Genomic DNA, 25,831 nt, shown 5'->3' with positions numbered 1-25,831 from the left:
CTCCAGTGGCCTGTAATTCGTTACTGGCTGCTTCGTTCCGTGGTGACCTACTTTGATTAGGCAGTGAGTCTTTATCTGAAAAGAAGCAAACTGTTCCTTAGCCAGTCCTCCAGTTGGAAACGGTTTTGGGACTGGACTTCTCAGAATGACACTGTTGGTACCAATTTAATCTTGTTCATAGCTGGCTTGTATCGCTTGATGAAATGCCAGGGTTGTTCTCTCCTGGGTGTTTGTTTCTCTGCTGTATTTATAGACGGCAACACTCATCCTTGACAACCTCCATTCTGTGACATTAAAATGCCAAACTTTTCTTTAGCTTCCCACTATAAAGTGGGCTCCTGTTTCTCTTGTCACCTCAATTTCAGCTCCCTGTTGTTGAGCAGAGGTGCCCAGGCGGGAGCCCTTGCCCACGGAGTCTTACACAGACATCTTGTACTGCAGACACTGGTGCTTCTCCATCCTCTCCAGTATTACCTGGCCTGATACAGCCTGGAGCTGCAGCTTTTGACTCTTGCCTTGCAGTGCTGGGCACTTGTGACATTAGGAGCGACTCATTCCCCTGGGCTCTTCTCTGTCCCATTGAGTTTAAATTAATCATAGAAATACTGATGATGGACCATATCCTGTTGTGCTTGGAAAGATCCTAATGGGTTGTGGCAGCTCGCCAAAAGGATGAGCTGTTTCTCCTGAACTGTGTTCTGAAACAATACAGACCAAATCCAACAGATACAAGTTGAGGGGAATTTTACTCTAATCAATGAGTTGTTTCCCAAAAGTGTCAGTGGATCCAAGTCTGGAGCTTCAGCGGAGGCATTAGGTACAGATGTTTCTGGTTACTGGTGAGGAGACTGAAGAGCTTATTTTGAAAGGAACTAAGTGGGAATAATAAGAGGGATCCAGGAAAGCCAGTGAGCAATTCAGGTGTGCAATCTGGTAGTAAACTTCAATGCTGTCCCTGTACAAGGGGAGGAAAAGTGACGTACCTCTGGTGTGGTGTGGACTCAGGGCAGTGCCCCCTGATCATCATAAAGGGTGGTAGAACTTGCAGCACCGTTTGGGATTTGGTGTTGCTGATATCTGTGATTCTTTGAAAATGACAACACGGCACTTGAAGGAGAGATTAATGGGGGTGGGGGAGCAGGACCAGCGAGGGCATGGTGAGGGCTTGGAGGCTGGTTTGGTATCGTGCTGTTCCTGAAGCCCTCGTGTGCATGCTGGTGATTTGGGGTGAGGTCGGCGTTTCACCCTTTGCCCCTCTACCCGTTTTTATCCCCACCTCAGTGCGGTGCCGGCCAGGCTGGGGAAGCAGGGGACAAAGCTCCATCTAGTGTATGAAGGGAGATGTCTGGGAGCTGGCAAAACAAGAAATCCTGCGGGAGATGGCTTTCCCTAGCCCAGGCACGGAGTTTGGGGTTTGTTTGTGTTTTGGTGTTTTGTTTTGGTTTTTACAACTTGTGAATTGGATTGCAAACGGTTTGACTGTGCAAGTGTTAATTGAGGAACTTCAGCGTTCTGACAGCAGATGTTTATTTTCTGTACCCTGGAGTATGTACAGGTTAATACTGGCTTTAATGCAACTTGTGTAGTTGTCCATAACTCGGTTCTAGGCAAAACTAAATACATGTCCTGCTATTCAGATTGGGAATTGTATAGCCAGGTAATAGCTTTGCAAAGAGAAGGGGCACAGACGTGTAAGGGTGTATAAGATTAACACTTGCAAGGTAGAATATATTTTGACTCTTCTTGACTGATTTGTACAATCTTAAACTACAGTAAGGGGTAGATAATGCAAGTACAAATGGATAAGGCATTTTATTATCTGCTTTTAAAAACAAAACAAGAATAATGAATTGTTGTGTTTATTCTGGAGGTTCTAAAAATAGGTTTCCCCCCCCCAAGTACTTGGAAAACCAATTGCAGTTCCTGAATGAGGCTTTGCAGCTACCTCTCTAAAAGGATGGGAAAAATATTTTCAGCCTTTTGAGTTGCCAATATGTCTCTAATATCAGGCAGCTACTAAATTTCTGAATTCAGCAAATGTTTGTATGGCAAAAACAGGCTGCTGAGATGTAATCCGGATTTTTTTCTGTGGGTAATGAGGGAAGCATTTTTTTGGTTTTCCTTAATCCATCTATATTGTCCCATTCTTATCTAAAAATGTGCTGCTTGTTCTCATACCTGTAATACCTCTCCTACAGTTCAGCGCCGAAGACCACTTGGCAGAATTTGTCCTTGCTTGCATTGATAGATCCTTGAAATCTGTGGGAAGTTGGGATTAAGCACCTGTGTGGGTTTTTGTTGTTGTTTTGGGGCTTTTCATAGTTTCCAACATGTTAGGGATCCTTCCTGCAGGAGGAGAATCAGGAGGAATAGAAGATGATGAGTGAAAAGAAGGTGAAACTTGCATCCAAAGCGGTAGGTGGAGGTGAGGGGATGGTTGCTAGTATTAACCTTTCTGAACCGAGGTGCTAAAGAAACAGGTGAGTTGTTTTGCTCCCAGTAGCATGGTAGCAGCTGCATGTTTCTGCAAAACAAACGCTTAGCCACCAAGTCCAGACTGAGAGCCATTATAATACAGCTTTGTAGGGACAGCAATACTGCTGGCTGCTAGGCTCCAGCAGGTCTGGAACTACACATCATTTCCAGGTGACTTTGTTGCCAGTTTATAAACCTGGTGGACTAATGTAGCACTGTATAGTCCTGCGCTGTCGCCTAAAATAACAGGAGGTGTGAATTGCTGCTCCACAGTAATGGTGGGTGCTCCCGCAGGTACTTTGCCAAGGTCACGAATGCTAAATAAACCAGATTAAACAAAACCCTGTTGCGAGAATTCATGATTAACTGTAGTCTTTGCAGGATTTATTGGTTATAAACCAAATGCCTGCCTTTTTTTTTTTTTTTTTTTTTTTTTGTCCTAGTAACTAAGGCAGATGTGAGTTTCAAGTCCAGTGAAACATTTTTTGGCTCTTGCCTCTGTTTACATGATTCAGGAGTTTGCAGTAGTTCCACAACAAATATAGCTTTGAACAGAAATAGCCATTCAAGTGCTATGCTTCTGGCAGTGCAGAAGAGATTAAGAGGGTCTAACAAAAAGGCTTGTGAATAGTTGGTTGCTTTTTTTTTCTTAAAAAAAAAACAAAACAAAAAACCTCGATAGTTTTAATATATTTTGTAATTTGTAAGAAGTGGTATTCCTGCAGCAGGTTACATGGACAGCATGTCTCGGTTGTTGTTAAACTGTACAAAGCATGGGCCATGCTGAACAGTTTTACTTTAAAATAGTCTTTTCCTAGAGCTGCAGCAGTTGTATTCATTTTTCAGATTTATTTGGTTGCATAAAGTTATTTCTGAGAATTTTTCCTGATGCCTCCTTTGGAGAAGCATTTATGCTTTTTAGATACAACCTCAGAAAGATGCAGAACAAAAGGATGATTGCAAAATGAAATTAAGGTTGTGTGTTAGCAGGGCTGTATTTGGAGTGTTCAGAAAAGACACATGAATAAATTAAGGAGGATCTTGTATGTGTTTTGACACTTTGTGAAATCAGGAATTATAAATGGTGCTTCCATGTTTTTATTTTGAATGAGATTTCATTCTGTATCATGTTTTTGATATGCTATTTCTTTAATTTACATGTGACCCCAAGTTTAAGTAATTATTTTCCTCGTTCCCTCTCTCTGGTGTTCATGAACAGTTTCTGGCTAGAAACAAGGTGTGGAATGTTTTTTATGGGGACAGAAGGGAAACTGCCGGTATAGTCCCAGGAAATTCCAATTCTCCAGTATTCCAGCCGTTAAATCGATACTAAATATTTCTGTGAAAAACTGCAGTTCATATAGATGTCTTGAACTTAAAATAGAATTTACAGCTGTTGGATGATGGGTGAAGAGATCCTGTAATCAACACTTACACTGACCCTCCCCCCAGCCATCCTGTGCAGCTGCAGAGCAGACCCCAAGGTGTTCTGACATGACCCACAGCGTACACAAAAGGTTGTAAGTACACAGAAACTGTACCCATCTTGGGAAATCCCTGAACTGGGAGTGGTTGGAATCTGGGATGGGTACTTGGGAACAGAGGGACCTTATTGCTCGATGTGGCTGTACCTGAGGATGCTGCTGGATCCCATGGTAGCATAGCAGCGCTGCCTGATGGACTACTGGGGTTTGCTTTCTCCAGGAGCTTTGGTTTGGGATTATCCCACGTCAGGGATGTTGTAGGTCATATTGAATGGCTTAAGCAAGGGAACTGAAGGCCGTCTCTTCTGTAGTTGTTTACAGCTGGGCAGCTCCTCCAGTGAGTGACTGTCATTTCGCTTAGCCTCAGTTAGCAAGTTTGTGAACACTGCTAGTGCTTTCTCAAACAGACAGCTGGAGCTTGTGGCACCTTCCTGACTGTGCTGTGAATACCCAAGGCAGCAAGACTGGTACATCTGTCCTGCAATTGCAAATCGCAATTGCAGTGTAAATGCCCAAATAGTTGGTAAAGTAACTTGTTGCTGAAAAAGGCTTCCCCCCGCCCCCTCCAGTCATTCAGCCTGCACAGTAAAACAATCCTCTCTGCCCTAATAACTCTTCTACAAATAGCCAAATATGTAGAAGAACTATGAGCAATGTTTAAGGACTGTGAAACTGAAGTTTAAAACGTGTGGATGCTGAGGAATTGGTTTCTGCAGACTGGAGAGTTGCTTTGTTAGGAAAGGTGCTGAAGACACTCCCCGATCTGATCAGATCCTGTAATGAACAGCAGCACTGTGGCTAGAGATTGAAGTGAGAGTTTGCGTAGTATCTGTCCAAGATGATTTTAATGTTAGAGTTACTGTAGTAACATGTTAGGGGTTGTTTGTGCCCTTTCATGTAATATTCACTGGAACAAGCAAGTCCTGCATGCTGATAACACCAGCCTATCACATACTGAGCACTGTACTCACTCTGTGGTTTTCATTAGGACTGTTTGGGGTTCTTAATCATTTAAAGCAAATCTTCCATGAACACTTTCCCTTCTGCTTCTTAAGATCCTGTTTGCTCAGCATACCAGAGCAAGGATGTCATCTGCATGAGATGAGGCTTCAGGCTGCCTCGTCGTCTTTGGAAAGCATTGAATAGTGCTGGAACAGTGGAGGCAACAAGCAGAAAACCTCAGATGAGTAGAAGGGTTTAGGCTGGGAATTGCTGGGTCACGTAAGCCTTGAGGAGCACGGTGGCTTTTTGACTGGGAGGGAATCTGAGCATGTGAATGATGGGTACAAGCTGTGAACATAGCATAGTCAAGTCTTGTTTTCTGCAGGGCTGCCTCTGTGAAGAAACTTGCTATCTGACTATGTGAGTGACAGATAATTTCTAAATGATGATGGAAGGGTGATGTGGAGTCAGATCTGGGCACTATGTAGTTGCAAAGTATCAAAAAATGCAGTGATCCTACGTCATCTTCCCTCTCCGAGACAGTGTTATCTTCTCTGTTTGCCCAGATAAAAGAAGGTAAATTCTGTATTACAAAATCAAGAACTACAGAGGTTGTTAGTGGAGCGTTATCTCCCGCTTTTTCTGTTATCACCTTTTGGTTGTTTTAGCTATCTGGCTTTTTGTTTTGCAAATGTATGTAGAGCTCTTCAGAGAGGGAAGTACCCTTAGATGTGATGTCTGAAAAATGGTTCAAAAAGCCTTTGACAAGGTCAGGCTTTCAAGTGAAAGACATATCTGCCTCATGCTTTTTTTTTTTTTTTCTTCCTTCTTTTTTCCTTTTTTTGTTTTTTTTAATATCTTCTCTAAGTTTGTGAGGGCTTTGAAAGTTTGAGGAAGAGCATCAAACCAATATTGGGTAACGCATTCAGCTACATCTTAAATTCCTTTAACCCTTCATGGAACATTTTTGGGAGCTAGAGGCATTTGTGCGTATAGGTGTGTTCACCTGCCTGTTCCCTTTCTGCCTGAGGGATTCAGCATGTTTGAGCAGAGATGAAACTAGGGAAACAGTGTGTACGCAGCCACATCGAGTCTCCATACTGTTACAGGTGCATGTCTAGCTCTTGTGAGATGCACCTCCAGTGGTTCCTGGTGGAGGGTTCACCAGGGTGAACCTTGAATGTGAAGGAGTTATGTCCCAGAAAACAAATTTGCCTTGCACTCACCCTTTCCCTTCAACTTTTGGGTGATAAAGATTGTGAGAAAACTGTGCCGTTACAGACAGCCCTTATCCACTCCTCTGATGCCATTAATGGCCTGATCACACCCTTTTTAATTAATGAATGGGAGAAGCGCTTTCAACACCAACCCATGCCTTCCATTTCTCCCAGACCTGCAGCGGGTTGTCTGGCTGCAGGACGGTGGGGCTGGTACAGCGCCTGGGCGCGGGTCTGAGGGTCATGCTCAGCCCCACGGCAGTGCCAGGCGTTTTCCTGTGCTTGCTGCTGATCCACACCTTGCTCCGGGCTGTCTCCGTCGGGAGTTTGTGCGATACTTCCATGCAGGTGAGTCAAGATGTAACGAGATGCTGACTCCAAACTTCTAGGCTGTTTTGGAGTCCTTCTGTGGTATCTGAAGACCTTGTGCATGGCTACCTCAACTCCCCATCCCTTCTTTTCTGCTCGGTAGGTGCTGGATTGCACTGGTCTGCAGTGCTGGCAGGCACTGGGCACTGCTGCATGAGTTGCTGCTCTGTGGGGATTGGAGTTGCCAGGTCCTTATCTGGAGCCACCCCTAGAGACACGGCTGGGACACCACTTGACTTTCACCCGAGGGTGCTCAGTAAAAGCCTGTGGACACCAGAGGGGGGGGAAAGATGGAAGCTGTTAGAATTCAGATGTTCATGCCCTGCTCCTTTGACAGCTTCTGTCTGTAAGTGATGCTTTCCCGGAGCGATGGCACCGTGAGCAGATTGCGTGGTTGATTTTGTCGCGATGGAGTTTGTGTTCTGGGAGTTAAAAATACCGTGCTTAGGAGCTGGCCACTGTCTTCTGCAGAGCCACACACAGCAGCTGTGGCTGACTGGCTGAGATAATGATGGTGACTTTCAGAAGGGGAAGACTTCTAAAATACTCCAAGTTTCAATTTTTATTTTTTAAATAAGTATTTATCTCCTTCTGAAACTTTGTGGCAAACACACGCATTTGGGCTAATGGAGGTTCAGTTTAGGTGTAAAAAGACTTGGTGCAATATAGTGGTTGTTACATGGAAGTCGATGAGGATACTCTAGGTTTGCAATTATCTCTTTTCAACAGGAATGATAGTAAAGGATTGTAAAATGTGACCTTTGCAGATTCTAGATTGAGCCCCTTTAGTTTTACTTTGTTCCTTAATCTGATGTGATCAAGCTTTCCAAGCTATACTGCAAGCTGTGTCCCCAAGTAAATGGGCATTCAAGCAGATCAACTTACGGCATTTTATTAAGTTAACACTCATGCAAAAGCCACCTTCAGAGCTTAATAATTATTTACTGAGTGCTCCTGGGTCATGAGAGAGGTTTTCATTAAGTTCAGAAAGCATTATGTTCAGCAGCTTGTGAAGGTGTGTTTTAAAGACAGGAAGAAAAATGGAAAACTACTAAATGGTGCACAGCTATTTAAAAAAAAAAATAGCTGAGGATTAGATGTTTTTGTTTGTGTGGTTATGTTTTGTTGGGTGGGTTTTTTGGGCGCTTTTTTGTTTTTGTGTTTTTTTTTCACCCCAGCAAAGACAAACTTATCCACTGAGATCATTAGCTTTGTAATTCAGCCCTTAGCTCCTGGGTGGTAGACCTGTGTGGTGGGAGTTTCAGGTTTTTTTTTTTTCCTTCCCGGACTGACCAGGTGCATGCAATGTGGTCGGGTAGATGGATGGATGCCCGCTGGGCTGGGAGTTGTTCAATGGGTGCAGCCTGTGGTGTGGGGTAAGTGGTGCTGCTGCAGGAGAGCAGCTTTGAGCTGGTGCAGGTCAGGATAAGAAGGCGCTGGAGGGACAGGAGAATGTTTACCTTGATGATGGAGCAGATGCAGCAGCAGTGTCACTTTAAATGTGTAACCTTCAAATGTGAAAGCTTTCTTTCACACAGAAGCCTGAACCTTAGTCCTTACTTTATTATAAAGGCTGATAAAGGTTTCCACACTGTTTATGTAATTGCTGTGTCCTTGGCAAGTAATGACATATGAGGGTGGCAACTGTTGGGTGGTGTGTTTTTTTTTTTTTTTTTTTTTTTACATTGATACTTAAGTAACTCCAGGCGGTTGGCATGGCGAGTGGAGTGTCGCTGTAACCCACAATCAGTTATTAAAGTTTAGGAATGAAGTACAAAGTGCTTCAGGGAAAATGCTGTAGTAGTTAGAATCCCTTACCTTGGCTGAAGATGGAGAAGAGGTTGTGGTGGTTTGGTGTTTGGGTTTTATTTTTTCTTCTTTTTTTTGTTTGAGGATGTTTTGGGTTGTGTTCTTTGGGGGGAGGGGGGTAGTCTGCCACCTTCTTGGTCACCCACACCCCATTGCCACCCCCCTTTTTTAATTTTTTTTTTTTATTCTTCCCTTTTCTGTCACTCTGTGGTAAACAGTGATGCTGGCTGGCGGGTTAGATGCTGCTAGAAGTGTTGCTTCAGCCACATACATACTATTGACAACAAAAAGTTTCTTGAGGTTTTACTGCTTGGTAAAGAGACTGGAAACAGAATCTGGACAAATAAACTTTAGTTTTGAGGAAACTCTAGTGGGCATTGAACGGGAGGGCTGTTGGAAGGGGAGCTGTGCCGCTGTCTCTTCCAATAATGCCTTCTGGAGGTCAGGCCAAATATTTGAGTTGTAACGTTGGTGGCCTCTCATCTGCTTGCTTTAAAGATCAGGATAGTTCTATGCTAATGTCAGACCCTTAAATGTGGATGCCTTTCTCTTCTCTATAAATAATTATGAATGGGATAAGGGTAAGATACGAAACACAAGCATTTAAATCCCGTGTTATTTCTTACTTCTGAGATCTGGTGCAGCTCAGTGGATTTCTTGAGGTGCTAAATCTGCTTTTCTTGGCTGATTTCTCTATGGGCTAACCCATTAACAAACAGTTGGCATGAACAGAGGAGAGCAACAGCCTCCCTCTTGTGTGCCATTTCTCTGCTTAGAGCAGGGTAGGCAATCCTGCCCACAGCAAGTGGTTTTGAAAGCTTTTTTTTTTTTTTTAATGCATTCTGTTTGATTCTTGTTCATCTCTGTTTGAGGAAGCTTTGGGTTTGAGGATTTGGCCTGAGTTTTTAATTGTTGTAATTTGTCTAAGAAACCTTACATTGGAGGCTTTTCTTTTTTCTTAAATATATATATATATATAAAACCCAGTAAATTAAAAGTGAAGGTGAATGAAATATTTTTTTTTTCTGGTTAAAAATCTCCAGAGAAGTTTCTGAATGAATACATAGCTCATGTAAACCATACAACTCAAATGATGCATGTGAACCAGAGAACTTGTTCAATCAATTTATAAGAATCTGAAAACAGAACCAAGCAACAAAAGATGAGGTTGTCTTTTTGTCCAAGGAGACAGAGATAAAATAATCAGTGTGTATCTGGGAAGGTAAATTAGGCTCTAAAAGGTATGGTCTCTTGAGTTGATGGCAACAAAATCAAACTTGATTTTAATCTGATCAGTTGCCTTTTATGCAATGACCACCTGCTTTATAACTTGAGTGCAGTAACTAACATTTCCCAGGCATCTGTGCAAAGGATATTTAAATTAAACTTATTTAATAAAACGTTATCGCTTCATGATTAATTGGATTGGCACATGACACTCATAACTAATAACTCTCAGTCTGTATTACACTATACTTATTAGAACACTAATGGATAACTGGTTTAATCATATGTCAATTAAAAGGATGAGTTGGTTTCATTTATTGCAATTAAGTGGTATCCATAAACCGTGTTTGCAGGAAGTATCTAGATCACATCATGTATCAGTTGTGTGTGTGTGTGTGGGCTCTGTTACTGACTCTACATAATCCGGGGGTGAATCAGTTCATGTAGGAGAGTTGTGACTCCCCGGCTGCAGGTCCTGGGTTGCTTTGCAGTAGGTGGCACTTGGTCAGGGGAAGGTCTGTCTGTGTGGCAGTGCCTGAAGGTCAGGAAGCTTTAAAAAATATGGATTTCAAAACTTTCTGGATGAAGCTTTTAACATAACAGGTTTTTAATTGCTTTTTTGTTTGGAAAACTGAGTTTCTGACAAACCTGCTCCTTTTTGCTCTGGAGGGTACATGGTGATGAAACTGGAACAGTCTTCCATTGCACTGCAGAGCTTCGCACGGATCATCCTGCGGTGAGGAGCAGGCGTGGGGGGGAAGGGCAGTCGGGCGGGCAGATGGCCCGCGTGTTGTGCGTGGGACAGGCTTAGAGGATGGGAGAACCAAGCTTCAAACCATTTTCCATGTTTGATCAGTGCCACTGGTGGGGAGTGGAAGGAGCCTGGTGCGGTGGGACCGCCCAGCCCCAGGAGGAGCTTTACAGCCCCCGGGGCGTAAATAACGGGAAATCTGCGTGGCAGGAGCTGCCTTGTGTTTGGCCAGCTTCGTTCACAGTGCTTGTGACAGGAGCATCTGGTCAGGCAGGCAGGTGTTGTGCAGCAGCTTTTAGCCTAGATAAAAGCGTTGTTTGAACTCCAGCGCGTTGCTGGCTGTGGCTGGGGTCTGGCAGCGCCTTGCTGCCCGTGCTGCCTGTGCTCGGGCTTCTGCACCTCGGCACTGCTGAAAATTGTAATGGGAACAACGTGTCCGCTGAGCTTGTAGCTCTGTTGTAGATGCGCTGGTTTCTGGCTTTCCCTTTGAAATAATAGTGAGCAGGACATTCAGTAATCTCCTCTCAAGCTTTTTGCTTCCCCCTTCATCTGGCCACCAAAATCTGGTGATCTGGGTGTGAATAACATCAGACTCTTCCCCTTGCTGGCGCCTGCTCTTCTTTTGGTACTTGTTTAAAAATACATTGCCCGACCTTGTGCTACCTGCCTAATTACAGCTAAGACAATTTTCCCAGTGAAGAACTAAAATATTGAGCATCATTGCAAAAGAAATAAAGCTTGCAAGCTTCTCTGCTTTTTGGGAGTTTGGAGGAACCGTGTTTTCTGGGACTGTTGTTTCTTTTAAAGGTACAATACTTGAAGCTTATGTGGAAACCCATTTCTCCTTCCTTCTCCATCGCATTCCCCAAAATTTTAGTATATGGGAAGGTTTTTCTGAGATGGTTTTCAGCACGCTTGGCTTTGGTAGGTGGAGAAACAGTTCAAAATGAAAGAAGGTGGGAGGAACTGCTGGGTTACCAGTTATGCAGCATTAGGTGTCTGTAAATGCCAGTTGCACACAAATGAGAATTATGCTTAGTGTGACAAAATAAGCTTTTCCTTGACACAAGAAGAATGAATCCTTGCTTAAAGGCAGCATTTGAGTGCCTTTTTTTGCTCATCTGTTAGAATGGTCTTGGAAGTGGGGTGTGCAATAGTATTGGTGAGCAGGAAGAAAATACTAACACTTCAGTCATACATGTATATAATTCATAAATAAATAAATGTACATATATTGGGGGTGGATGCTCATTCTTGTTTCCTGGCAAGGGGGTGTAATCAAAAAAAATGAGGAGACTGCTGACCTATAACTACCCTGGGCATGGAAATAAAGCATCTCCTCGGTTTGGAATTGTGCAAGTAGTTCAGATGTGCAGCCAGGAAACACGCTGCTGCATTTAGATGTGAGAATGCTTTGCCCCTAATTGAAAGGGTGGTGTTTTTTACAAGTATCACAGTAAATGACTTGTCTTGAGCAGCTAATTAGTACGATTATTCCACAGCTGCATTAGTTTCACCACAAAGGTTTTCTCTTGTTTTATCAAAAGGATCAGTGTCTCTGTGAATCTTTCAACCTGACAGGTCTTAAATAGCAAGATGGTCCCCTGCCTCCCTGCCCCCAAAATGTGTGCTCTGGAAAACAGGAGTTTGATCTCTTGGGGGAATAAGTGTAGGTTCGCCTTTTCCATTTCTATGCTGAACAGTTTTCAGCATCGGTCCTAAACAAAGCTGGAAAACATCCAGCAGCACCGGCTCTGGTTGCCCAAGCACAAGTAGCTCGTGGTGCCTGCAGCCTCCAGGTGAGACCTGGAAGGGATTCTGGCTCCTGTACTCCTTTGCAAGCTGTCCTGTCAGCATCCTGCAGGTAGCACTGAAACCCTGGAGCCAGAGGTGGGGTTTTCAAGAGCAGCCTCCTCCTGGAGCAGAAGGATCACTGCTGGCTTCTCCAGGCATGGTCCTGCATTGTTACAGCCTAATGAGCCCTTTTTTCCACGGGCTGACGGCTACCAGCTGCAGCAGTTAGAATCAGAAACCAAATATTGTGAATTATATGCACTGTAGCTCTTTCTTATATGGAGTCATATATTACCCATTTCCAACATCCTTCCCTCAAAGGATGTGCAGCTTGGTGTTTACATACCCTAGTTGTTCAGCCTTATGCTACAGAAATGTCTTATAAATGGGCTTCAGTTCAGAGGGCTAACAAAATGATGGGATGCTTCTGTTCAGAAGGTGTCCCTGCAGTCCATGGCAATGTCCCCTGGTTTGTCCCGTGCTGTCAAGTAGGAAGCTGTGCTCGCTGATGGCTTAGAAACAGCTCTTAGGTAGTGAAGCAGTGCAGTGTGCTAGCTCTCACCAACCTGACACGCTTTATAAAAAATGTAACTGAAATAAAGCCATTATTGTTGTTGATTCTGCTTGTTCTTGCATCTCACTGCGCTTGGAAGATGCTGGTAGGCATGAAGGGGGAGGTTTTTGGTTTTTTGTGGGGGGGCATATGTGTGTGTGTCTGGTTTATAGCTGTGAAGAGTGTTGCGACCACCAAATCCAACCCTGGGGTAGTATTTTGCAGGAAATAACTGAACTTTGTTACGTTGTGTTTTCATAGGAGAGGTAGATTTATTTTATCTATTTATTTTTGAGCTAGATCATTAGACCTGGATTATTATCTATACCTATCATTAGATTTGGTATGGCCCTTTATTACTTTTTTTGAAAAAGAATATGAGTGCCTGCTTGTGTCTGTAAAAGCATTTTTTCTTCTTGTGGATGGTTGCTGTAAAAATTGAAACAGCAAATAGCTCTTTACAGCTGAATATTGGCATTTGGAAATGGTTAGCTGCAGTCAAGTTAAGGCAGCCTAACGTGGCTGCTAAGTACCTGAAGTAGGTCAACTCCGAATTCTCCCTTGCATGGTGCGGCATATCCTCGCCCATCCTGCTCCATGATCTGATGTAGTTCTGCAAGCTCCAACCGCTGGAACTGCGATCCTGCTTGTGGAAGCTGAGCTGTCTTTCTCTGGTCTTCCCACAGCAATTCCGAGCATCCTGGCGCTTCCAAGCCTCCCTTAAGCTCCTCCAGCATGACCTCACGAATCCTGCTACGACAGCAGCTCATGCGTGAGCAGATGCAGGAGCAGGAGCGTCGGGAGCAGCAGCAGAAGCAGCAAGCAGCCCAGTTCATGCAGCAGCGAGTACCCGTCAGCCAGACTCCTGCCATCAACGTCAGCGTCCCCACCAGCCTGCCCCCTGCCACCCAGGTACCCATGGAGGTCCTCAAGGTACGCCAGTCTCTCTGCCTTTCTGTTCAGGAGCTCTCGCTCATCTAAGCGTGCTTTAATAGACACACAGTTAATAGGGATTTTTGGCAATGAAATTTTGCAAATAAGCTGCGCTATGGCTTGATCTGGAGCTTATATTGATGTCCTGGTAGTGAAGAATGGAAAACTTCTTTTAAAAAGTTTGCGTGACTTGTTTTCTTTAAACTTTGAGATATTAGGAGAGAGGTTTTGTTACAAAACTAGTGTTTCCGTCATTTTCCCTTCGGAAAAAAATCCTTATTTTCAAAAAGAAGAAACTATTAATAGATATTCAAATCATGTTTTGGTTTTTTAAAAGAAAACAACTAAATACTTTCGTAAAATGGAGTCAAAACTCATTACAAAAGAGCTCCTCAGAAAGCCGTAATCTGAAATATGGGTGAGTTTTCAGCCTCTTCCAACAAGCCTTTGTAATCCTTTTTTGCTTAAATGACTTGTTTGCTATTAGTAGCTTTGGATTCCTTGTCCTACTGGAAACTGTAGGAGCTTGTTAGTATTCCTCTGTCAATGGGCATGTAGCTTGCTAATTACTTGGGGGAGAAAAACATCAATGGCTATAAGAAAAGAGATAATTTCATGTGCTGGTTAAGTCCAAGTAGAGTAAAGCAGTGTGAAATGTGTGAGTGAAAGAATGCAAAATGTTTTGGAGAAATTTGCTGACATAGTTCACGAAAGTAAACTTTTGATTAGTTTTGAAGTTTTATCTATTTGCTCTGTACTATTGCTAAATCTTTTTATTACAGTCTGATGTTGAGTACCCGCTTTCAGTCAGTAAGCATGTTCTTAATAGAGAAGTTATTTGAACTTGGTTACAATCCGCTTGTAGTTCGCTCATTGCTGTTATATATCAATGATATATATTCAAAGATTTAGTTTTAAAATAGATTTGCAGGCTCAGGATTTTGAGGCAGTCTGTGTGACGGGTTTATGGAGGAAATGAGTAGGGTGCTTTTATTTATTGAATCTGCGTTATGGTATTGTGGTGACAGTGCCAAATCTAATATTAATTGGGACACTAGAGCCATACTCAAGTATGGTCTATGATCTAGGAGCAAAAAGTCAATACTTGAACTTTGAATTCTATATATGGATACACACACATTTCTATTAAAAATTAAATATGATATACTTTTGAGTGTATGTGCATGTGCCTATAGTAAAGAAGTCAAAAATTGACTGAGAAGAGCAACGTTGTGTAATGTTTGTGTATAACAGTTTGTTAAACTTGTTTCCAGGTTATGACACTGTAGCTATAATTCAGATCCAGCAGATGTGTAGGTGCTATGAAATAGTTTTTTGTTAAGGAAAGGGACTAAAGTACTGAAGTGCTAGCAGTTGTCTTGATTATTCATTTTACAATTGCCTCTTTTATATAAGAAAGAAGGGGAGGTAGCCCTTCGTTTCTGAGGGACAAGCTGTGGAAGACCTTGCAGCCGAAAGGTGATGTGCAGTTATTGCACATGGGTTTAGGAGCTGGCTTATCATAGGAGTTGCATGCAAATCTGTAGCTGGCTAGAGCATAGCTAGGGGTCTTCATGCGGAGGACTTGAACGTGTATCCTCATCCTTCAGCACTGCAAAAGTTATCTGTCCCCTTTTCCTCCTGGTGGAGGAGGGCCTCCTGGGAAGAGGGAGGACACCTCCCCTGCACTCATCTTTGGCCCAAATGGCAGCATGCATCACCCTGTAGAGCTGAAAGCCAAGAGAATGTGTCCTTAACTAGCTTGTAAATTAAAAGTAGTAACTGGCAGCAGCTATCTCTTGGTCAAAGAGAATTGTGCGTTGAAGGTGACGGTTGTGGAAAGGTGAGCTACTGAAATGGTGCCTGTCTTCTCATCACCTGCATTTACATAAGTAACAGTCAGAACTAGCAAAACCCAGTCCTCTTGGTCTCTGCCTAGGAGAGGAGAGAGACTGCTTTTGCATAGTTTTTCTGTTTGTGTTTTTGGTGGAGGAAAGCAGCTAAAGGTTCATCCTTTTATCCTTATTGAAAAAAGTGGACCAGTCTTTAAAAAAGGAAAAAAAAAAAAAGTACAAAATACCAGGCTTGAGGTCATGCTCTTGCTGAAAGTTTACCAACAATGTTTCAGTGACAGTATGGATTTGGCTGAAAGGTCCATATAATATTTTATTTTTTAAATAGGTCATTTGGCTCAAAAAATGAGATTAACAATAAATCAGGGTCTTCCTGGTGCCGATACGCTGACAGCCAGCTCTGCCTGCAGTAACACTGTATGAGTGACATCATTTCCCTGTAGCTGCTTTTTACACTTCAGTTGTTTTTTAGCTGTAGACAAATTTTCCGTATGAGCTGTACAGAAGTTTTAATTAGATAAATAGGGAACTAAGTTGGTAGCTTTATTATCCAGATGGTCTGTATTTAGTGACCTTAAAGAATGAGATAGACAAAAAGGGGATTTTTACACTTTCAGAAATGTTAATCTGCAAGGCAACTTACTTTAAAGGAGATCTTTTTGAGAATAACTTCACAAACAAATAAGACCAAATGTAGTAGCTGGTTTTGTTTGGTTTTGTTTATTTGGGAATTTAGCATCACAAAACCCAACTCCAAGCTTGTTGAAATTGTCAATGTTTTGTGTTTGTAACTACATTGTGTGACTTGCCCTTTTCTTCCATATCTCACAATGTGAGAAGGAGAAGAATACCTGCTGTCTGAGGATGGTAGTTTGGAATGACTAGCTTAAAAAAAAGCCAAAGGTGTTAATGAGCTTGGATTTTATGTTGTTTTAGAGGTGTTCCTTTAGAAACAATACAGAAAGAAGAAATACATAACGAATCTATGTCACATTGCATAGGAATCTCCAAATTACATAATGTGGTATGCTCAAGGCCATATGAATAAATAGGATTTTATTTTCTTGAGTAATGACTTATTGCATCACTTCTCTGCCAAGTAATGTAGCTCGGTAAGGTAGGAAATGACCTGTTGGAATTCATTTTGTGTTGCTTATGTGCAGCCTAATTAAGAGATGGACTAGGAGTAGGTCTAATCCTTTTGGAACAGTATCTCTTTGAATCTAATAGCCAAAGGAAAATCTGTTACAGCTTTCAATTATCCTTCTGCAGAGCTTCACAGATGTACGGGCTGGTTTATCATTAAGCACGTTCTCATCCATCTCCTGTTGGGGTTCAGGACCAACACTACGGAGACATGGCGCAAGAGTTTCTTCACTTCTGCAATTCAACTTCTTGCTCTGCCTTGGAAATAGGAGTGTATAATGTAAAATGTTGATTGTTGGAGCTGCTCCAGGCCCTATCAATGTTGGCTCAGGATCCATTCCTGAGGTACAAAGTTTGTATTTTTATTTAGAAAAGTTAACTTCTTTGCAGAGAGTTTGTCTTAAGATGTCTTCAGTGGTATGGAGCAGCTTCTTCCATACAGGTGTATTTTAGTTTTGTGTACTTAACTGGTATTAGGAAGCTGTTCTTTTTGTTGTAGATTGCAGTTATTCTCTTGTCTGGTAGGAGTCCTTATCTGCTGGAGCAGAAGCATTGCTGCTGTTCTCAACTTCAGTATTCCAGAGCTGATCTCTGGGAGCTGGTTGCTGCATTTCTGTAAGCAGCGCCAGCCCCAGCCTTGAGGAGCTCATCCATCCATCAGGTCCCTGCCTGTGGTCACTGCCACCTGATGATAGGTTAGTCCTTTGGCCCTTCAGTCATCCCTTTGCAAAACAGAACTGCTATTAATCCCATACCTTGTGGAGTTAAAGTTTGTTAAAGGTGGTGAAATCCTTGGCTATTGGACATTGAAAGAGTATGTTCTTGGTTTCTAGTGAAGCTGGTCTGTTAGTCAGCTTCCCCACAGCTGTCTTGGACTGCATCTGTTGCTGTGTTCCTGCTTGCTATTGTGGGATTAGCTTTCCTCTTGTAGTCCTAGCAGCTGTCTGTTGACAATTATTTAGAGGCATCTCCTGTTGATGTGATGGCGTTCTTGGGTTCTGCTTTTCATGTCTTTCATGCTCCTCCTTGCCTGCTCCCAGCCTCCTTTCCTACCAAGCAACTTGCAGGATCCTTGCAAAGTGAGGGACCTGCCGTGTTACTGACAGCAGCAGGAAACTCCCTGCCTTTCTGACAGGCGGTGGTACCCTGGCCTTGTCCATCGCATAGTTTTCAATCTTCTACACCAGTCCAGACAGCTAATTTTGAGATTTTTTTTTTGTTGTTGTTCAGCAGGCAGAAATAGTGTCTTGTATGACCAGAGTTTTACATAATGTCCTCCTGGCATCTTCACCAAAGCTGCACTGTAGCGGTGTGGGTATGGGGCTCATCACCCCTTTACGTGCTTTTAAGAGACACAGAAAGAAAAGGGGTTTCATTCATCTAAAAGATCCAGGGGAAAAAGCAAGGAATGACTGTAAAGGCTGAAATCACCAGCTATTGCGCCTTATTTCCCCAAGCAAGGCTTGCGAGATCTTCTACTTGTTTTTGAAAAGTTCTGCCGATAGAAGTAGCCAGACCTGAGGTGTTGGTTAAGGCTTGTCTCTGAAGATTGCTCTCTGCTAATTTTTTTTTTTAAGTAGTCTTATTTACAGAGTTCGCAGTGGTCCAGAAAGTAAACTAATTGCAGAAATTCAAAGGGGGCTGGGGGAGGAGGGAAGAGTGGGGACTTGCCTGTTTGCTCATTGAGAAATGTTATAATAATTGGCTTGTAGCTTTGCTGGGTGGTTTGTAGTGCCTTTCCTGATTTCTGGATGAAGTTTACTGGTCAGAACAAACATAACACAATCCCCTAAGCACTTTGGACCTGCCTGCTCAAAACACAATGTGTCACTGCAGAAACTGTGACTGGTGCGAGCGGGTTTATGTCCTCCATACGGGGGAGAAGCACTGGAACATCCCCAGGAGTCTGGAAAGGAGGCTCAGGGCCAGCACTGGCCCACAGAATTGCAAATCAGGTCCTGTGAAAACATTACCAGTTCTTGCAGGACTGGAAACATTATCAGTGGGCAGCTGACATCCAGCCCTCTGCATGTCTCGCATGTGAAAAATTGAGGGTGAACGCTTTTTCCCCTCTGTCTCCCCATGTTATTTGTTGATGTTCCTCAGTTGGTGCATGGATGTGAGGCTTGTGCTGTTGTGTTTTTAATGGGGTGCACAAGGGTTGATAGAAGCCTAAACTGGATGTGTTGTGAAATGGTGGGGTCCCTGTCCCAGTCTGTTCCTGCTGCTGCATGGAAATGCTCCTGAGGATGTGGTTGGTGTACATCCACTTCCTCCCGCGTGCTGTCGTACCAAACAAATAGCACAGTAAGAAATCTGCTGGACTTCTCGTGTCTTTTCCTCTCTCTTTGTCTGCCATTGTGCGTTTAAGAAGGTAATTTCTCTTTGCTACAGGTGCTGAGATGAGAGATGCTTGCCTGAGAGCAGCTCCACGTTGGATGCTGCTGCCAAGTACAGCCTCGAGGGCTGGGGTGAGAACCCGCAGTGGGTGTTTGCTGCGTGACCTGGCATGTTCCTGCAGTGGTGCAGGTGTCTTTTGGGCACTGCATAAATACTTTGCAGTAATAAGATAAAAGTAGGTCTCCAGGTGGTATGACAGGTCCCTTTCAGGATGCCAGCATCCCCTTTATCCTTGTTTCTGGAGAGTGAGCAAACAGTTCCTTTGCCCCAGGGGATCTGGGCAAGGCAGGTTCTGCTTTCGTGATCTGCAGCTTGAGATCTCTCCTCTCTGGGTGTGAACTCTGCTCCCGCATAGCGCCTGCCCTTACTAACGGGGCAGTACACTCCAACATGTATATAAAATGATACGTATGAAAATAAAGGCAACAAAAACATTTTAAATATTTGTTATTAATGGATTGTTAATAGTGTATTTGCATACAACAATGCTTATTTGCTGGATATTTTAAAATGTGTCTGCCGCTAAGGACCCTGCTTAGGATTCCTCCTGCCATGCTGTGCTGTCTGGGTTGGTGGCTTCATGGTAGATATTAACTGCTCTTCTGGTGCTAGAATTACAGCTCTCCACTGCTGTGTCTTGTCAACGTGGCCTTTCTTCTTTCACCTGTGGTCCTGACCAAGCTGAAACCTCTCCTTTTCAAAGCCTAGAACCAGATACTGTTTACTGGATTTCCACTCTTGCTTTATTATTCCACGAGTTTTTGACCATCTCATGGCAGTATTGTGGGCTGATCATTACTGATACCAGAGGGGGTTCATTCATCTCTTTCTTAATGCCATCCCATCACTGTGTTTCATGCTCAGCTTTCCCCTCACAGCATTTGTGAGTAGACAGGAGTGCAGTGTTGCAGCTGTGCTGCTTGGAAGGGTGCAGGCGGCCAGGCTGGCCTCTTGCCTTGGCCCTTGTGTCATTGTTCATTCAGATTTTAAATGCGCCACCACGATAAGCTCTTTGCATCAGATACCCTGTATTTCTTCATTTTTGAAATGCCAGGCATGCCTGCTGAGTGATGTTAATGACTATGGACATATATATAAAAAAACCCCAACCTCCTACTAGTCCTTTTCCAGTGTACTTATTACAGAGAGTGACCTGTGGTGGTAACGCAGCCCTGCCTAGCAGGGAAGGCTGTGCAGTTAGCAATAGCGTTCTTGGTGTAGCAGTTACCATAAAACTTAATTGTATAGGGGACTTATCTCACAGTTCTGAAGAACCGGAACAATGGGATGTCAAGATAAAACATGTATAGCATCTGCTACAGCAAATGTGTGTTTGTGGACACACTTATCTGATTAAAAGTTAATTTAATCTAACCTGACAATGGTAGATAGTAGTGTGTGCCGGTAGGTTAAGTAAGAGTGGTGTGTATTTTGCAATTGAGAACTTAGACAAGTGATTTGCCAGACTGAGTCTTGGTGAACTTCAGACAGAACATTTAAACTAAGGTTACTTACACTCAGTGACTCTGGTATACGTAGCTTAAGCCTACAGCAAATTCTTCATAAAGAAAAAGTTGCATTTAACTACAGGACCACTAAAGCCTGCCTTGTCTCCCAAGCTTTCATGTACGTAAAAGTATCTCTCAGGCCTTAAATCTTTTGCTTGCTTAGTGGGTTGAAAGCTGTTCCAAAACAAGCACTGGTGCTTGATGTCTGTGGTTAGTAATAGAGGTAAAATGTAAACTCTTGCTTAACACCTAGGTTATTAGACATTAAAAATGCATGGAATTCAAGGGGGCAACATACTTTGTGTATGTATCTGACTGCTTGACTGCTAGTGCAAAGCACTGCTTTCGCCCTTTGTCCCAAATGTCCTTTTCGTATGGATGCAAATACATGTGTTGCTTAGCTCTTGAAGAGAAATGCTGTTGCTGACAAAGATGTCTGATCTTTCTGTCTTGGCTCTTCAGCTGTGGTCACTGTGGCACAAAATACAGCTCTTAAAGTTGTGGGACAAACCGTGCTGCTGCTGAATTGTGCTGCTGGGGGGCTAGGGTATTTCCTGGGCAACTGATGCTGTGAGCAGAGTGTGGAGGGTTGGCGAGAAACTGCTCCTTACCACAGAGCTGTTGCCCTGCAAGTTCACAGTAGCTACCTAGTTGTTCGAAATAATGTTTTGACATGGAGGAAATAAAGGTGTATTCACACAAAACAAAACAGGCATCTGGAGGTCCAAGCTGTGATTGCCTTTCAGAAGGTTCTGGTGGTTTATACCCTGGTTGGTGGTCTTGAGGATTTGCTGTCTTCCTGCTGGCATGGTAACATCCGTAAAGTTAAGGAGAACTTACTAAGTGTTCTCTTACGGCTTCAAAGCACTTTTTTTTTTTTTTAACGGTCTAGACGTATTATCTGATGGCTGAGTTACCAGACCTTGGGAAAATGGTGGTTCACCATGTGTCAGTGGCTGTTTCAGACCGGCAGAAGATGAGATAATCTTCCTAAAGAATTGTAGGTATCCATAGTTGTGGGTATTAAAAGCATTGATGAGGCTCCACAGCCCACCAGCTAACAGGTTTTAACAGCTTGTATTAAGTCCTTTTTGGTCAATGTTAATTTCAAAACCACCTTATTCCACTCTACTGGTTGAGCCAAGGATGTATGAAGAGGGTGAGTGCTGGTCCTTGCAGTTGCGTTTGTCGAGTCCATGGCTTAATTTGGCAGAAAATAGTGGCCAGAGCCACACGTGACACTGGGGAGCTAGGTTGGAGGTGTAGGGAGCCTCTGGTGATACCTTCAATAGAAGTTAAATTTTAAATGTGAAAAATCAGACCTGTTTAAATTAATCTTTTGGTATTATGTATACTCACAAATATTTCAGTTCTTCAGCTAGTTTGGCAGCATTATTCTCTGAGATGCTGAACTCGTGAGTGAATGAATTCAAAGTGACAAGCTGGAGACATTCCTGCCATTCAAGAGAGGCTTAAGGAATTTCTTATTGGCTAAATTACAAATATGTAGCATTTTGCCCAGCACTGCATGGCAATTTCAACCTGCCTGACCGTGACAAGATTAGCACTTTTCCTCCCCCCTCCTCAGCAGTAATATTTTTTTTCTTTTTTAAAAAAATTAGATTAAGAAGTACCAGGCAGAGATGCAAAAGCTTGAAAGAGTGAAAACCAGCCTTACCTCGAATGATTCTGTCTGTCATTGGATTGGTTCCTTAATTAGCCCCATGTCCTTTAACCTCTTGAGAAATAAGTAAGGGATAAATTTGGGGATAAAGACAAAGACGCCCGGAGATTTACCACACACCGCTAGGTAATTCATCAAGGAATGTTGGTAATTAGCCCTGCCTCTTTCCTTTCTGGCTCATTTAATAAAACTGGTTGATTTAAAATAATGCCTGCTGGTTCATTATCAACTACTTTAAGAGCCAAGTTATGAACTTGAAACAAAAAACAGTATTGTGTCGTCTGTAAAGGACCTGGCAAGTGTGTTGTGGTTTTGATTTTTTAAAAAAGAAGTTACTCAGCCCCGTCATCAGTCTTCCCAGCTTGATAATTAAATATTACTTTGTTTGGATTACCATTTGGCTTTTTGGTTGTATTTATTTCTAGTGTCTACGATGGAGAGGCAGGCAGAGAGGAGGAAAAATAATCCAAGATTTTGAAGAGGTACATGTCAAAATGTGTTAAGAAGGCATGGCCTGATGGAATTCAGCTGAATACAGACTTTACAATAGTAGTAGACGTCCAGTTGAGGAAATGGGTAACTGCTTTAACCCTTTATCTTTTGGAAATAAGTGCCAGCCGCATGTCTTGTTCTTTGAGCAAAATGATTCCTTTTAGTAAGTGCTTGTAGTGGAAATTTATCTCTGAATTGAGGACAGAGCTCATCTGGTTTGTATTTGCTTAGGAAAACACTCATGCAGCATTCTTACTTTTTTGTTATAGATAGGAACAGCATTACTCAGAAATTGAGATGATCAGGCTAGAACTGGATCTATACATTGCTGCCTCTGCACTTTTCTGGGAGAATATCCCTGTATGGCAGTATCCAGTTTGAGTTTGTTTCATGAACAGTTAGTTGCTGGCCAGCGGATCTGGTTAGGTCTTTCTGTCTGACTTCAAAGAATTAAGTTACTATTACTGTTAATTTGCCTTTAATAATTAATGTTAGACTTGTGTTGCAACACTTGTGGAACTTGTGGGCTAGAGGAAAAGCAGGTGGTGCTAGCCTTCTGCTTGCCAGATCTTGAATCCTTTAAAAGACTTTTTCTGAACTTCCTCTAACTCATCACTATCGTTTGGGGCAGAATTGGATGTAGTGTTTCAGTACAAACAAGCAAAAACATCCTTCTCTCTCGCCTTCCATACATCCCCTTTGCAACCTCTGGGATGGTGCTTATTCTGGGGGAGTTTGCGTTTGTTACTTGCTGCTGTGACCCAGCAAAACTGTGTCTCTTCTTTTATATGCTTGGCAGATTAGTAACTTGAAAAAAAAATTAAAAAGTGATGGTCTTTGTGAAACTATTGCTCTACCATTTTTAGTTCTTAGCAATCCTTTTGTTACTATGACGATAATTTGCTGACTCCAATCACTTGCAGAGAGAGCACTGGGGTATTGGGGTAACCGCTCAACTTTGTAGGTTGTTAGAAGCACTTACACTGGATGCCAGTTCTGTATTTTATATATATATATATATATATATAAAATATATATTTAACTTGTTCATTATTTTTAGGTTTATTAATAAAGTTTTATAGTTTAATGTGATTCAGAATCAGGAACGTTTTCTCCAGCTTGTAATCATGTGGAGCAGAAAATTGAGCATCTTTAAAACAACAACAACAAAAAAACCCCAAACCAAACAACAAACAAACAAAAACCCTAGCACTCCCCCCCCCCCCCCCCCATAACTATTTAATACCAGTGTTTTTGTAAAGTTAGAATGTCCACACCAAATTAATAGTTAGGGTTTTCCACATCATATCTTTTTAACATAACATATTTTTGCTATGGACCTCTGTGACTTAGTATCCCTGACTTACTGAATATCAGTAGTTGCAATTGCAGCTAGTTCTTTGAAAATTCCTGGGTAAATTACAGTTCAAGCAGATTTTTTTTTTCTTTCTTCCTTTTGAACTTGATCATGAGCAGCAAGCATTTCAACACCAGTATTACAGTGAATAAACTGGTACATGAAATGCTGGGAAGCACTGAGGACTCGGGTCATTCATTGCATTGCACTTTCATCATCTCTCAGCAGATGGCATTATGGTTTCCAAGTGTGTGTGTGCTGGGAAAGCTCTCAGCTGCTGGGAAAGTTGTCTTTCTAGACTATTCCTTTCACCAATGAAGGCTAATACTCGGGTGTTAAGAATTGTTTTGACACATTATTCTAATCATGTTGTTTGCTTTTGTTCTTGTATTTTATTTTTACCGACTAGTATCCCAGAGGTACCTTTAAGCCGTTTACTGGTTAAGTGCTGTATGTAATAGTGCATGTAAAAACAATTACTGCTAGAAAGTCTGTGAAAAGCAGGCTGCCTTTTTTAAATAAACCTGCTACTGGTGTCCAGTAGGAGTAATAAATTTGTTCAGCAAGTAAGACCAGAGTGCTGAAAAAGCTTAAGCGACAGAACTGGAGCATGTTTTCCATGGAACGTTCCCGATCCTCAAAGCTATTTAAGACACAAGTGCACCGTGTCAAATTATACCCCCCTTCCTGCTTTTGTGCTACAAATCCTGATTTTTGTAGACAATATGAGCTAGTATGTGATACCTTTCTGGAAGAAAGTTGTGGAGATTACTGTATTTCTAAATGAATGTGGCTTACACAACCCTGAAGCCATGCACTGGTTTCAGGCAACCCACCTACTTGAAGCCCTGGCTTCTGACAACAGCATTTTTGTTACTGACTTGGCTGGAATCTGTGTCTTATCTCCAAATGAAAACATTGACATCAGCAGGAATGCGTCTTGTGTGTTTAAAGAAACTAATGTTTCAAAGAAGTATTTCTTTGTCCTGGAGCAGTGTCCTCCTCCCTCTCTCTGCCCTCACCCCGTTTTGCACATGGAGGGTGGCAGATGCGCTTGCCAGAAAGCATCACGGGCCGTGAGAGTGCTACGGATGCTGAAGGTAGGGCAGTGCTGAGAGCTGTCACTGGAGCTGACCTTGGAGTCTCAGCAGCAGCAGTCGTCAGGCACCTACGTATCTTTAAAAGGTCTGTGCCTAAGGGTTCGTTGCTGCAAGCTCCAGGAAATCCTAAGAGTGAATTTCAGAATATTTTTCCCTTCCCTGTGTAACACTGACATTTCTTTTTCTTTCCTGGTTACAGCAAAAGGCCTTGCCAATAAACTTGCTATAGTAAAATATACTTGTAGCAGTATCATAGAATCACAGAATAGTTTGGATCTTAATGGAAGTGATCTTAAAGATTATAGAGTTCCAACCCCCCACCATAGGCAGGGACACCTTCCACTAGACCAGGTTGCTCAAAGCCCTATCCAACCTGGCCTTGAACACCACCACAAGTATCAAACCAGAAGTTATTCTGATGTGGAATCAGAAATAATTTATGAATTTGAGAGGAAGCTTGTGTGTCGAGGGAGGTGGATCAAAGCTTTTATTTCAGGCATCCTAAAAATCACGAGGAAGTTCCTGGTTGGCATCATCAAAATTTGGTGTGTGGACTGAATGGTTGCTAATTAATTAAAACTTTCTCCTCCTTTCAGAGGAAAATATAAACAGGCAACTAATGGAAATTCTCTTTTATAAGAAATCTCCCTTGAAAGGAGTGCATTTCAAGAGTGATGTGTAGAGAACAGCCTGTCTGCCTATCCCAGGTCTTTATGAAGGTCCTGTCAAGGACCTAC

The 25,831-nt window shown here is 42.6% G+C and overlaps 1 protein-coding gene across 4 annotated transcripts in view; it reads left to right on the top strand.

The window, feature by feature from the left end:
* MITF (melanocyte inducing transcription factor) overlaps positions 1–25,831 on the top strand; it is a 110,233-nt gene that overhangs the window by 47,111 nt on the left and 37,291 nt on the right. For all 4 annotated transcript variants that reach the window (XM_055805103.1, XM_055805102.1, XM_055805104.1 and 1 more), the window contains exon 2: positions 13,308–13,554. In XM_055805103.1, coding sequence (XP_055661078.1) covers positions 13,308–13,554 — 247 coding nt within the window. The remainder of the gene's footprint in view (positions 1–13,307; positions 13,555–25,831) is intronic.

This window comes from Falco peregrinus, chromosome 5, assembly GCF_023634155.1.
Source record: "Falco peregrinus isolate bFalPer1 chromosome 5, bFalPer1.pri, whole genome shotgun sequence".
NCBI classification, from domain to species: Eukaryota; Metazoa; Chordata; class Aves; order Falconiformes; family Falconidae; genus Falco; species Falco peregrinus.
This window is presented reverse-complemented; position numbering and strand designations above follow the sequence as displayed.